This window comes from Dipodomys spectabilis, unplaced genomic scaffold, assembly GCF_019054845.1.
Source record: "Dipodomys spectabilis isolate Male_0828 unplaced genomic scaffold, ASM1905484v1 ptg000026l, whole genome shotgun sequence".
Taxonomy (NCBI): domain Eukaryota; kingdom Metazoa; phylum Chordata; class Mammalia; order Rodentia; family Heteromyidae; genus Dipodomys; species Dipodomys spectabilis.
Genome location: NW_024870703.1, coordinates 13,196,322 through 13,211,752, shown reverse-complemented (window position 1 = coordinate 13,211,752; position 15,431 = coordinate 13,196,322). Strand labels below are relative to the sequence as shown.

The following is a 15,431-nucleotide window of genomic DNA, read 5'->3' as shown; positions in this document are numbered from 1 at the left end:
AAAAATCTCCCCCAAGAGCTTCTAGTGGGACGCTGTGCGCAAGGCTGCTCTGGAAACATGGCTTCTGTTCTTTCTTGTGCTCATGCACGCATATGCCTTCTACTTTCCCTTTTTGAATGAAAGGTTTTCAATTTTTTAAATTTTATTATAAAGGTGATGTACAGAGGGGTTACCGTTACATAAGTTAGGTAATGGGTACATTTCTTGTTGAACATTGTTACCCCCTCCCTCGTTTTTCTCCCACTTTCCCTCCCCCGTCCCACCCCTGAAGCTGCAAAGTTCATTTGCAACACAGTGTCTCGTGAGTATCGCTGTTGCATTGGTTCACCCTTGGTCCTTTGTCTCACCATTTTGTTGTTCCCGTCCCTTCCCCAAATCAGATAAACGTATATACAAGACACAGGGTACCAAAATAAAACACAGTGACAACAGAGGATAAACCACAGGGGGGAAAAAAGAAGGAAAGGAAAAAGAAACAACATCACACAGTGTATTTTTTTTAAAAGCCTCTTGTTTCCATATCTTGAAGCTCATTTTGCTTAGCATCATCTTATACGGTCATAAGTACATAGCTATTGAGCTATTCTGATCCTCTGTGAGGACTAGCCTAGACATACACTAATGGATCAAGAAAATGTGGTGTAGAGACACAATGGAATTCTATGTTTCCATCAGAAAGAAGGATACCACCCCGTTCATAAGGAACTGGAAAGACTTAGAACAAATCCTATTAAGTGGAGTAAGCCAGACCCAAAGAAACACAGGCTCCATGGTTTCCCTCATTCGCCCATGACGCAAGGGTGCCCACCAAGGCCACTCTACACCTGAGAGGCATAAATGCCAGGCTGGCACCGGTGCCTTCCGCCTCTCCCAGCCCGCTTCCTACGGGGACAGAGGGCGGCTGAGCCGGGGGAGACGGGGGTCCGTGCCCGCGCGGCTTCGCGCAGCGGCCAGCCAGGTGAGCTCTAGATGGATCCACGGTGGGAGGACTCGCCCCTGACCCGCAGGTGCGCCCCCACCCCACGCCCACCCCGTCCCGCAGGCCGTGTGCAGAACGAACGGCTTCTACGCGTTCAGCGTGCAGAGCTGGTTCGGCCTGCACAAAACCGCGGCGCCGCTGGTGAAGCGCGTGTGCGACACGGAGCGCCTGGCCTGCAGCAAGACCTGCTTCAACTCGGCCGACATCGGCTTCGTCATCGACGGCTCCAGCAGCGTGGGCACCGGCAACTTCCGCACCGTGCTGCAGTTCGTGGCCAACATCAGCAGGGAGTTTGAGATCTCCGACACGGACACGCGCATCGGGGCCGTGCAGTACACCTACGAGCAGCGGCTGGAGTTCGGGTTCGACCGGTACCGCAGCAAAGCCGACGTCCTCAGCGCCATCAAGCGGGTCGGGTACTGGAGCGGCGGCACCAGCACCGGCGCTGCCATCCAGTACGCCCTGGAGCAGCTCTTCCAGCAGTCCAAGCCCAACAAGAGGAAGCTGATGATCCTCATCACCGACGGCAGGTCCTACGACGACGTGCGCGTGCCAGCCATGGCGGCGCACCACCGCGGTGAGTGCATTCTGCTGCTGCGCAGGCCCGGGGTGCTGAGTGTTTTTTAACCTTCCTGGGCTCTGGGGTTCAGGGTCCTTTCAGCAAGATACTGGCTGTGGGGGTGAGGGGGTGGAGGTTTTGTCTTCTGAGTTAAACTTTGTGACTGGAGCTGGGGCGCAGGTGGCTCACGCCTGCGATCCCAGCTACTCGGGAGGCTGAGGTCTGAGGATCGGCCGTTGGAAGCCAGCCCGGGCTGCCAGGTCTGTGAGAGTCTCATCTCCAGGGAGGTCACCAAAAAGATCCAGAAGTAGAGCCGTGACTCGTGTAATAAGAGTGCTAGCCTTGAGCAAAGAAAGCCCAGGAACAGCGCCCGGGCCCTGAGTTCAAGCCCCACAGCTGATTTTTTTTAAAAAATAAAAAAGTAAATGGAGTGTGACTGGTGAACACCAGAACTCAGTGCGTTTGAGGAGTAACCGTTATTTTTCGTTTTTCCAGGCCTGCATTTAATTTGCTTTGTGTCACGGTGTTTTCTGTATTCTCAAAAGCTTAAATCTTTCCTTAAACAAATTTTAATGAAGGATCAGTGTGGAATCTGGAAACTGCACAGCTTCCAGAGAGCATTTCCAGGCAAAGTCCTCTCAGTGGCTTGCTCTGTGGGGACCTGTGGGGTATACTTGTAAAGGCAAGATGGCTGGTCACCTAGCTGTCAGTCTAGTGAGGGTTTCCAGACACAGAAGCTATTCAGTGTCCCAAAGGAAGTGAGCAAGGGTGAGAGGAACAGGCCTCAGCCACAGCCACAGGCTCTCTGGCTCTGCTAAACACCATCCATCGCCCGGTCAGCTCCATTGTCACGTACTGCCCCATGTGTACCTTTGGACCTCACCCAGCCATCCTCTTAACCTTGCTCCACAGAGCACAAGACTGAGACCAATGGTAACTTAACCGGGTATCAGATTCCAGGCAGCTTTAAAGAACTGCCACGGATAGATGCAAGAGACATAAAGGCTAGTTCCTAACTGCCTGATCTTAGGGCCTCGCTCTAAGCTGTCTGAAAATATAAGGAGTCTTGTGTCCTTGGAAGTATCAAAATCTGTATGTGCTAGGCAAGCACCCTACCACTGACCAAGACTTCCAGCCCTTGAATTGACTTTTGATGCATTTAAGACTCTGAGGTTTGCCTGTCTCCTTGAGACATATGCCATATGGCATCATCTTCAGGGCAGCAAGTTTCACTTGTTCCAAAGTATCTTCCCATCTGTTGCTACTGGACATTTTCGACTTTTTTAAACAAGTTATTAGTGTCTATTAGTTATCCATAATAATGGGCTGCATTATGACTTTTCATCCTTGGGTATAATGTGCTTTGATCTTAGTCACTCTATTGTCCTTTCTTGTCCCTGTTCCTCCCTCCTGCTGGCTCCTTTCCTCTTCCCAAATTACAGGACATGCAATTCTTCACAGTATTTACTCCATTTTGTCTATTAGGGTTTATTTTCCCCCTCAAGTGACTATAAACTCCTGAGATAGCCATTATAATTTTAATATTGTTGGAGGAGAGTAGATGTTCAAAAGTGTTGAGTGGTTGATTGATTGAGTGAATGATCATATTTAGCATGAACTCTCAAACTGACAGGCCCAAAGAGTTGATTTCTTTGGCACATTGCTGGTTTGGATTTGGTTGTGCTGAAAGGTACCTTTTCTTCGGGACACTGGCTTCATCTGCTTTTTGTCCCCACAGGAGTGATCACCTATGCAGTAGGTGTCGCATGGGCTGCCCAGGAAGAGCTGGAGATCATGGCCACTCACCCAGCCAGGGACCACTCCTTCTTTGTGGATGAGTTTGACCACCTCTACCAATCAGTTCCCAGGATCATCAAGAACATTTGCACAGAGTTCAACTCACAGCCTCGGAACTGAATTCAGAGCAGGCTGACAAGGGCAACATGCTGCCTTGCTGGTTGATTCTGGGACCATCTGCCTCTCTCCCAAACTTGGGGAAGGCTTGAGAAAACAAATACGCTGTTACGCTTTTTTTTTTTCTTTTTGCCATTGTGGTGTTCATACTTGGAGTTAGAAAGATGAACATCCATTTGTAGAGTGAACTGGAACTCGTTTTGAGGATGCAGAGGAGTTTACGTTCTAATGGTTGTTTCCAAATCACAGATGGAGAGTGCAGGCCTTAGGACAGACTTAAAGTGGAGCTTTGGTGAAAATGTTTCATTTTCCTTGAAATTCTGTAACCTTCATTTTTGTCATGATAACGTAGGAGTTGTGGCTTCATTAAAAGTGTAGAAGGATTACATGCAGCCTTTCTCATTGAGTGGTGTAGAATGTTTCCAGGGCTTGTGGGGGGAATACCTGCTGCTCTCCTCAGCCCAAGGGACTATACTTTCACCAGGGAGTAGAAAGAGAGACATGACACGGCACATAGCAGCTCCTGCTACACCTCTTCCTCACTGTTATCTGAATCCCTGAATCCATGAAACAAAGTGTGTCAGAGCCAAAGTGGTCCATTAGGCTATCCATTGCAATTATTTGGGAGACAAAATGCCCCTTTCCAGGCTCACTCTTCCCAGTGAAATCTGAGTCTCTAGGATCAGAACCTGAGCAGGTTTTCAGCAGCTCCCTGACAATGCTAGGCTGCCAGAAAGGAGAAGCACCCAACTCTGACTTAGAAGCTAGTGATACAGTGGTTTCCTGAGAAAGTCTCTGTGCCTGCTGTTCTGGGCTATCTAGTTTATAGCATTGCTCCTAGATTTTTCAGTAGTAAGTTCTCCCACTTATTTTTTTTTGTCTTTTTGCATTAAAATAAGCGGGAAAGAGATTGACCTTCACTTCCTCTACCAAGGACACATCTGCGTCAGTGTAAAATGCTGTACAAAGGGGAATGTTTAACAGAATGCCCTAGACAGAGATGCCTTAGTTTTTTATGCCGTATAAAAATGTGTGTTGAAAAACAGTACATAGAGGCAAGAAAACAGAACCCATGTCAATTCCTAGGATGAATTATTTGCCTAAATATACCTTTGAGGGTGTCATTATAGAATAGAACTCGATCTGAGCCCAGGAGAGAGAATACATTGTCAATTTATAATATGTCATCTATAGGAAAGGATCAGTTAAAGCAGTCAGCAATTTCAATTTTCACTTTAAAGGCAATTGCCACCAGTTTTGTGTCAAAATTTCAAATTATGAAACTTAAAAAGGGGAAATTCTTCAGAAAGATACTAGTGGCTCTTTTAGTGACAGCTTCAGCTAGGAAACTAAACTATTTGCATTTATTGCAATTATTCTGGCTGTGTTTTTTGGGATGGGAAGACAACATAACAAATGAATTTTTTCAATATCAGTGCAATGTACACTTGGTATTTTAGGTTTTGGTTTTGGTTTGGTTTTGGTTGGTCATGGGACTTGAACTCTGGGCCCTGGGTACTATCCCTCAGATCTTCAGCTCGAGGTGAGCGCTCTACCACTTGAGCCACAGCACCACTTCCACTTTTCTGTTGGCTAATTGGAGATAAGAGTCTCACAGACTTTCCTGCCTGGACTGGCTTTGAACTGTGATCCTCAGATCTCAGCCTCTTGAGCAGCTAGGATTACAGGTGTGAGCCACCAGTGCTTGGCTTTTAGGTTTTTTTTTTTAATTCTACTTCCTAAAATAGTTTTGGGGTATAATTGTCCCCTAGTATCCCCAGGAGACTCATTCTGAGACCCACTGCAGGGACTGAAATCCTTGGATGTTCAAGACTCTTAGTATTTGCACATTTGTGTATATTCTCCCATATACTTTAATTACCTCTTGATTAAATATAAGACCTGATGTAATATAAATAGATATTTAACTGCAGTGTTCAAAGAAGAAAAGTCTTGTAAGTCTTGAGGGTGGACACATTTTTTGAGTTAGCCTTCTCAGCTGAGGTTGGTTGAATTTATGGAAAGGCCAACAATATTTTATACTTTATCTTTTATACTTTACCTTCAAAATGATTTGCCACTAATAAGCAAGTATTTCTAAGAATAATGCTATTTTAGGTATTCCGGAGTCCTCTGCCATGCACAAAACTGACCTAGTTATATGGATACCCTACTGACCATGTAATTTGGAACACGAAGGAAAGCTTTTCCAATCGTGTAGCATATTGTCAACAAATATTTGCAAGGGCTCTGGGTGAAGGCGGCAGTCCACAGGGGAGGTGGTGGAGCTGCTCAAAGGCTACTGTGTCCGCAGAATTGTTTGTATGGCTGTGTGACCATAAGCAGTGACAAGAGTTGAGATAGAGGCACAACATGGTAAGTCAAGCTCTGGTGTTGTCAGCTACTGACCGAGAGATTGGTAGAGGACAGCAGTGGCAGGATTGGGATAGAACACAGTCTGAGGTTAGAACTTCACATGGGAGGTAGGGGGCTAGAGGTTAGGGGGAAATAGCAATCATGCAGAGCAGTCCTATCCTCATTCCAGGACTGAAAGACAAAGGCTGAGAGAGATCTAACAGGTGCCACTTAGGAAATTAAGTAAGCAGGTGAAGATGCTGATGTCTCTGGGAGTTTGCTGATGAGAGAGAGAGGAGTCCCCTGAGTACCAGTGGAATGGCTGGGGTGAAGAGGAGGGTTAGAGAATCTGAGTTTGCACAGAGCCTTTTGGACATCCAGGTCTTGGAGTTGATGGATGGTGTAGAAGGACTGGCTTCCACTACTACTCAGCAACCTAAGCTATGCTCAGTGCTGCGGATGCAGATCCTTAGAGAATGTGTGAACCCCTCGAACAGCAAGAGAGGAAACACAGGCCAGAAAGTTGTGCAGACAAGGAGAACTGGAACTAAACCAGATGTATCCGAGTGATTCTTGGTCACCTTTTGTGGGGGTCAGAATATCCACCCCAACCCTTTCCCACCCTACCTTGTTCTGCACACACCCGGACATTAGTTTGGCTTTTGCAGAGCTCTCTGAATGCAGCTGACTCTGGACCAAATCTCCTAAGGCAACCTTGTCTTTCATTCTGTGGTCTAAATAGAAACATCTCCTCTCTGCCCTTTCTTCTCAAAGTCAGCTACCACAAGTAGACAAGGAACACTTGGCCCCCATCTCCAGAGACAGAGGCTCTTTCAACTTCACCCAATGTCATTCCCCATACCTCATAAATTAAGGTCCTTTGACAGAAATTTTTTTGCTAAGGGTAAAAGTTTTGCAATAAGGATCTCATTTTTAAAATAATTCTGGCCAACATGACAAAGTTTAGATATTTCTTATTTCTCTGGGGCTCTTTAAGTAATCCTTTTTGAACAGAGGAAAATCTGCATAAAGCAACTTTCCCACCCATTGTCTCAGCAGGCAGGATGAATTTATAGACAATGCTCCTAAAACCAAGGATTTTTCAGCTTAAAAGAATAATAATGTGGGCTGGGAAGGTGGCTCAGTGGTAGAGCACTTGCCTTGCATGCATGAGGCCCTGGGTTTAATTGCTCAGCAGCACATAAGCAGAAAAAGTTTGAAGTGGCACTCTGGCTCAAGTGGCAGAGTGCTAGCCTTGAGCTGAAGAGCTCAGGAACAGCTTGCGTGCCCAGAGTTCAACACCATAACCGACAAAAAAAAAGAAAAGAGAAGGCTGCTATTTTAATCAAAATCCTAAGGGAAGATCTCCCCTTAAATCACAATACATAAATGTCGGTAAAAGTACAAATATGCTTGAAAACATGAATTGCTTTGGAGAAATATATTTTAGGAATTCACAGTCTACTGAGAAACCCTAAGAAATGAAAAATTAAAATGGCATAATCATAACCATGGGAGTATGCCCAAAGTACATAACCCATTGCAAGCATCCTCAGGAGAAACAGAATGGTAATTATGCCTAATTCTGAGTGTTTGTCAAAGACTGGACACCACCATAAGGTTTCATACATATTAACTCACCTCCATGATTGGCTGAGGTATTTTTTAATTCCCATTTCAGAGATCATGCAGCTGAAGGCATTTGGAGGAATGGTAACTTGCCCAAGGTCATAGAGTTGGGAGACTGTTTCTGAAAATTAATCCAAGGGTCTATGGACTTGTCCACATTGCTTCTCATAAAAGGACTACACAAGATAACCAAAATGGTTGTCTAAGGAATTCTCTGGCAGGCTTAAAACTTAAAATACACATTCCACAAGTATGCCCCGCATATGTTAGTTAATACAATTCACATATAATATGAACAGAATCTGGGAGATACCCGGAGTAAACTCTACATTCCCCACGACTCATTCTGATTCCCTGGACAGCCATCCTGCTGTCATCTACAGTCTACAAACACCATGGATTCCTACACCTATGGGGCCCCTCCCATTGTCCTGGTAATCTACTCATCCTCCAAGACTCAGTCCAAATGCAATCTCCTCTTTAGACCCTTCTCTGACTTGCCCAGATAAATTTAGGTTCTCTGGCTATAGAATTCTAGCCTATTGATTTTCCAGAGATCTTAGTTATTTCTCCTTAAGGGACACAAACTCCTATACAGGATCAAAAACATGGAGTCTAGAAAATAAAAGCTGTGAATTTAATTCACTTGATGTCACCTGATAGTAGCATCACTGATGGAATGAAGAGTAGATATGTTTAGGGAGAAGCAGGAAGTGGTAACAGGAGAATCTAATTTCATCCAGGTTGCACCACTCTCTCTACTGTACTTCTAATCACTGTCTGTCGAGGACCAGAGTCCTCTTTGACGATCTTCCTATGAGGCTCCTCTGAGCCTCACCTTCTGCTCTCATTTCTCCTGCAGAAATGAACATTCTTTTTTCTATTTACTCTCCTGAGTTTGATTTAACACACATTAATAACTATCTGTGAGGTCAGACATTGGGATACATCAGGGTACAAAGATGAATGAGACATAATCCCTGCTAGAGATGTTTTCAGACTAGTCTGAGAAAAATAATTGCACAGATAATGTCTTACGAATGTGACAGACAGTGAAGGCTTCCTAGGCTGGGTTTTCTGAGATGAACCCATTTCATCCAGGCAAAGAAAAGAATAGCAAAAGGAAGGATAGGAGCAAAGCTAAGGAATAAAAGCAGTGTGACCAAGAGAGGTCAGAAGTAAAACTGGAGGGACAGACAGGGACCAGGCCAAGAGAGGCTGTGTCAACCGAGGTTTCGTACTTTTCTTGAAAGGAATAGAAACTTAATTTGTAACTTTGTAGGAGCTCAAGCAAAGGGCAATTTTGGGTAGGAAACAGCAGTAACTTATGAACTCCTCAGAAATGGAATGAAGACAGGAGCAGGACAAGAGACCTGGTAACCTTCCTTCCCAGATATCTTCATCCGGATATTGATGAATTGCTAGGTTGTAAGAGAACAGAGTAAGACTTTCCTCCACTTAGGGACCAACCCCACAGTGCAGGGCCACCCAGCCATGCACACTGATGTGTGGGAGGAGTGAGCACTCTTATCCTTCCCTCTCATCACCGACAAGCAACACGCTTTTGAAGTTCCTTGAAGCTTCAAGTTTCTTCACTTGCCAATGAAAATGCATGTCCCCAAGTTCCTGAGTTTGAAAAAGCAAAAGTGGGCTGAATGACATTCCTCTAGCTCTGTGCAGTCTTCCTTTGTTTTGCGGGGAAGCTTTTGCCTAAGCAAGCCAGTGTCTTCCTCTAAGACTCCCCTTCACTCTCCTTGGATTCAGCAGCAACCAGCGGTTATGTTACACACCATTCAGTGTTGAGAAGCTCTTGTGATGGTCAGGGAGGCAGGCATCACGTGCGAGATGCGATCTCCTGTTCCTGTGGGAAGATCTCATTGAAAAGTTCTACTTAGATCATTGTCCACATGGACAACAAGATCAAAAGACCACCATTTCAAAGCAGACTTTGCTGGATTTTAAAAATGTCTCATAATTGAAAAAGATTGAGCTGCTTTCTCTCTGCCATTCCTTTTACACAAACTGGACCTAGAGGCAGGGAGCTGCCCAAATAAGCAAATACTATACTTGGTTTGGCAGCTGAGACTTTGCTTTAAAAAAAAAAGTATAATTTCCGCTGAATAGCTCCTTTCTCTGACTCCTCCAGCCTCACACTTGCTTAAGGTGAGCAGGGTGTATTCAAGTTAATGGCAAATTGGATTCTGGGTTTCCCACAAGGAACCTTTACAAGACTGCCCAGGGCAGATTTCCATAGGGACTGGAAACCATAGGAACCGTGCAAACACTCAAACATGATCCAAGATCAATTTAATTGTTGTTGGTCTGACATCCCCAAGACATCTGTGAACCTGTATTCTGATATGATGATATTGATCTTTGTTTCCATTGCTTTAAAACCCTGCAAGTTCTCTTTGGAACCTCGGTGAACGTGAGTTTCTTTTACAATCTCAATAGGAAGCCAGAGAGGGAACAGGGACAAGCTGAAAAGGTTGCAAACCACTGTGGTAATAACAGATATGCAGCAAGCAAAATAAATAAGCACACAGAGTTCTCTAAAGGAAAAAATGGCAGTGTAATTTGTTTTCTCCTAAGAGAATACCCTCATTGAACTGGGAACAAGAGCAGCAGGGAAGCATAGTGCCTTCCAGCGTGTATGACCCAAGTGCCAGGCCCGCATCATCCACAGTTCTGTTTCTGCCTTCAGCATGGGGCTTTCTCTTGACGTGGAAAAGCCATCTTTCAACCTGGAGACCTCAATAGTCCTCCTGAGCAGACAGCAAAGATCTCTGCAAACAAAACACTGGTAGATCCAGGGGGCGTTGAAATGTTGCCCACCTAGGCAGCAGCCAAGACTGTCCTGACAGGGCCCACAGCTTTGTTCCTGAGCAGACCTAGGGTATCCCTGAGGAAACACCCAAGCCCAGTCTTGCAGTACGCTAGTGAGGACAAGCCAACAAAGCGGAGTAGTGACTGTCCAGATGACTTGATATTCATAGGTTGGAGAGACCTAGAAAAATATTGGTGACAATGGTAAAACCAATGATTGACCTCTGTTATGAAGTCTCAGTGTGTCACGATGTGCATTTGTACTGCATCACTGAAGACACACAAAATCCATGGTGTTGAATACGATGTGCCTTTTAGTACCCACCCTTCCTCCATATTTTTTTGGGGGGGGGCAGGGAGAATGGTCTTGCTTGACAATTGACTATCATCAGGAGTCTACTATGTGTCAAACATAGTTTCATAATTTATTCCATCCTCAGTTAGTATTCAGGGAGATCCAAAGACCCAGTTCATACCATCTGTAGGAAGGAAAGCTTCACCATGAACCCAGGCTTCCTGACTTGCAGGTTCCCTGCCTATTTTGTACAAAATGGCAACCTGACCATTCTCTGACCTTCCCTTCCTTCCTCTTTTTACCTGTCAGCCACCAGTGCCTTTACCCTCAGCTCCTCTCTTCCTCTGGATGCCATCTTTTCATTCACACCATGGACAACTATCTCTTCAACTCCACACACGTTTTTTGCTGTATCTATTTTTCACCCTGCAACATGGAATCCCAGATCACAGGTGCTAGATGTTACGTGGACAGCTACCATTTACCTCTTCGTCCCTTTTCACACCAGGTAGCATCTGAAGAGGCACACATAGGAAAAAAGGACGGGGGGAAGCTTTTCTTAGCTTTTCTTCCTGAATATGGCATTGCCTCTAAATCAGATCTCTATTTTCTGGAAAATATTAGGAATGGAGAAAATTAGTTTTACTTTAATTTGATCCCTTTTCTAAGAAGATTTCTAAATAAAATCACATAAACACATGTAGGCTCTGGATGTTTCTAAACCAAGAGGTCTTTGTAATGTGTTGCTTTTGGTTTCCAGGTCTAGAATTCTCCACAGTGAAGTTTTCCACTGTGGGCAGGCACTGTTTACAGCCCTGAACTTCAAGGGGTCAGGATGAGGGAAAGGGGTTTGAACAGCCAGCCCTATCCGGGGGTTGGAGAGAATTTCCATATGCCTGGCACTATCTTGGTTGCCTTTGCATATGTTACCCAAATGAATGCCCATATTGACACTTTCAGGCACCATTTTATAAAAAATAGAGACTCAGACAGGAGCTAAATTATTTGCCTCAGGCTATGCATTTGTTAAATGCCAGATTCAAAATTGTTCATCTCAGAAAAAAAATGTTTTAAATAAGATTTTTAAAAAGATTAAAAGAAAAAAATTTTTGGCAAATTAAATTTTTCAGAGTTTGATTAAACAAAAAGCAATTTGGGAGTCACTCAGCCCCCAGAGTCAGTTTCTGAGAAAGTTCTGGTTGATTAGGCATTCATGGACAGAAAATGTGAAGTCAAGTTAATCGTTTATTTAATTTGCATAGCAAGCTTGGGTGCAGTTCAGTATGTAAGAACTCATAGATGGAAGCTTCCTCTGGCCAAACTTAGCTCAACAGTAAAAATAAAGTGTACAGCAATATTTTTTAAACATTAAGGTCTGAATCTTACAAAAGAAAATACAGAAAACCAATAAACCAAAAACATTATGGAACAAAAATAACATGAAATGAGGAAAGTTAACTTATAAATTCTAATGGACAGGAAGTAAAATGAAAGAAGGATGCCTGAAATGGGAAGTCAAAAATATGAAATTATTTGAAGGAACACCATCTTGAATCTGCAGAACCTGTTAGGATTTCTACATATGCTGTAATTCCAGCATGTGCTAGTTCTGTAGAAGCTGGAGGATTTTGAGTTCAAGGCCCGCCTGGGCTACAGGGTGAATATTATAAACTGTGGGAAAAAAAGATGAAAAGTTCCCTAACTCACTTAGAAAATATGATACAATACCTCTTTCATTAAATTATAATATCAACATATAACATATATATGCAGAAAAATATACATGTAAGTTGGATGACTTTTCATGAACTAAAAATCAGCTATCAATATAGACACTCAAATAATTGTCAATACTATAGAAGACCTAAATCTCTTCCAAGTACAGCTTCCTCAACTACCTGCCACCAGGAATAACTACTGAGTTGTAATGTTACACCCATTGGTTTTGCTCACCTTTTTAAGTAAGTTAAAAGCCTTCAGTATCCTTTTCTATGTAAGGTTTGTATGTTTCATCCCTGTGGTATATAACTAGATATGGCTCATTCTCACTACTTTATATTAATTCATGTTGATTACACAAAATGCATTTTATCTGTTCCATGGGTGACAGACTATTGGGACGTTTTTGTCTTAAAGCTATTACCAATGGTGTTGCTTTAAACATTTTAGAACACATATTTTAGTGAACATACATAGGCATTTTATTGGGTGTGTACCTTGGAGTGGAATTACTATATCCCATGCTATGAATATTTTCAGCTGTAGCAGATCATGCCAAATGGTTTTCCAATGTGTTTGAATCAAGCAAGTCACACTCTCATTAGCAGTGGACAAGCCTTGATTACTCCCATACCCTTGCCAGACTGTGTAATTTTTATACACAATAAAAATCCACTAAAGAAACTATAGATATCACTTATGAATATATAAAACAGACTTTTTTTTTTGGTCTGTCGTGGGGCTTGAACCCTAGGCCTGGGCGCTGTCCCTCAACTCTTCAGCTCAAGGCTTGCACCCTACCACTTAAGCCACAGCACCACTTCTGGTTTTCTGGTGGTTAATTGGACGTAAGAGTCTCATGGACTTTCCTGCCTGGGCTGGCTTTGTGATCCTCAGATCTCAACCTCCTCAACAGCTAGGATTACAGGCTTGAGCCACGGGCACAGACTTTTTTTTTTTTTTTAAATTTTATTTTATTTTATTTGAGAACATACTGTACAGAGGGGTTACAATTACATGGGCAGGATAATGCATACATTTCTTACCAAGCATTGCAGCCTCCTCCTTTGTTTACCCTTCACCTCCCTTCCCAGCCTCCCCCCTCCCCCCCCACCCAATCATACCCCCCCTCCCCCCCCCCACACCGACATTGTAAAGCTGGTTTTGACATGACATTTTGTACTTCTCATTGTTGCAACAGGTCCACCTGAATCCTTAAACGACTTGTTTGTCCCCATCTCCTCCACATGTTATACTGACATCAAATATAGTGAAAGCGGGGGTTACACTGTGGGGGAGGGACATACAAAGCAACAAAGAAATAATCTTATAAATCCGTTAGAAACACATGCATGAAAGAAACAAAAACATTAAAATACATATTTGAGGGTTCATTTTCCTAACATCACATTATCTGACTTTTTCCGCTTGACTCATACCTATACTAGATATTGCAAATAAGGGAAACCATGGGACCTATGTTTCTTTGGGCCTGGCTTACTTCACTTAATATAATTTTTTCCAAGCCTTTCCATTTCCTAACAAATGGGGAAATGTCATTCTTTCTGATGGAGGCATAGAATTCCATTGTGTATATATACCACATTTTCTTGATCCATTCATCTACTGAGGGGCATCTGGGTTGGTTCCATATCTTAGCTATGGTAAATAATGCTGCAATAAACATAGTTGTGCTGGTAGCTTTAGTGTGGTCTTTTTTGTAAACATTAGGGTAAATGCCCAAAAGTGGGATTGCTGGGTCATAGGGGAGCTCTATGTGAAGTCTTTTGAGGAACCTCCATACTGCTTTCCAAAGTGGTTGAACAAGTTTACATTCCCACCAACAATGAAGTAAGGTTCCTTTCTGTCCACATCCCCTCCAGCATCTGTTGTTGTTAGAGTTCTTGATTTTTGCCGTTCTAACTGGAGTGAGGTGATATCTCAATGTTGTTTTGATTTGCATTTCTTTTATGGCTAGGGAGGTTGAACATTTCTTCATGTGTCTATTGGCCATCCTTCTTTCTTCTTCAGAGAAGCTTCTCTTTAAGTCTTTCGCCCACTTACTTATTGGGCAGTTGTTTCTTTGAGGATTTGTTGTTGGGTGGTTTAATTTTTTGAGTTCCAAGTATATTTTAGATATGAGACCCTTGTCCGTTGTATGGCTAGTAAAGATCTTCTCCCAATCCGTGGGCTTTCTATTGATCTTGCTAGCTATGTCATTTGCCCTGCAGAAGCTCTGCAACCTTACGCAATCCCATTTGTCCAACCTTTCTTTGATTTGTTGTGTTTCCGGGTCTCTATTCAGAAAATTTCGGCCTGAGCCAAGGAGACCCAGGGTTTCTCCTATTCCATCCTGTAATGTTTTCAGAGTGTCTACTTTGAGTTCAAGGTCTTTGATCCATTTGGAGTTGATTCTGGTGCAGGGTGATATATAAGGATCTAGCTTTAGTTTTCTACATGTAGTTAACCAGTTTTGCCAGCACCATTTACTGAAGAGGCTGTCTGTCTTCCATTCTATTGTTTTAGCTCCCTTATCGAAGATTAGATGGCTATAGGTCTGTAGGTTCATTTCTGGGTTTTCAATTCTATTCCATTGGTCCTGAGGTCTGTTCTTATGCCAATACCAAGCTGTTTTGATTACTATGGCTTTATAGTAGAGTTTGAAATTTGGTATTGATATTCCTCCAGCAGTGTTCTTTCCGTTGAGGAGCGTTTTTGCTATTCGGGGTCTTTTATTGTTCCATATGAATTTTTGGATTGCCTCTTCTATTTCCTTGAAGAATGAGGGTGGAATTTTGATAGGTATTGCGTTGAATTTGTAGATAGCCTTGGGAAGTATTGGCATTTTCACGATGTTAATCTTTCCAATCCAGGAGCATGGGAGGTTTTGCCATTTTTTAAGTTCTGTGTTGATTTCCTTTTTCAAGATTTTAAAGTTTTCATCATAGAGGTCCTTCACTTCTTTAGTTAAGTTAATTCCTAGGTATTTTATTTTTTGTGGGGCTATTACAAATGGAGTTGCTTTCCTAATTTCAGCCACACTTTTCTCATTGTTGGCATACAGAAAAGCCATTGATTTTTGGGGGTTAATTTTATAACCTGCTACTTTGCCAAAGTTTTGAATCAGCTTGAGTAATTTGGGAGTGGAGTCTATG

At 43.2% G+C, this 15,431-nt stretch overlaps 1 protein-coding gene across 1 annotated transcript in view; it reads left to right on the top strand.

The window, feature by feature from the left end:
* Positions 1-3,806, top strand: part of Vit (vitrin) — a 79,888-nt gene extending 76,082 nt beyond the window's left edge. Inside the window, exons 11-12 of the mRNA XM_042675488.1 lie at positions 1,043-1,556; positions 3,277-3,806. Coding sequence (XP_042531422.1) covers positions 1,043-1,556; positions 3,277-3,455 — 693 coding nt within the window. The 3' untranslated portion in view covers positions 3,456-3,806. The remainder of the gene's footprint in view (positions 1-1,042; positions 1,557-3,276) is intronic.
* Positions 3,807-15,431: the final 11,625 nt, after the last annotated feature.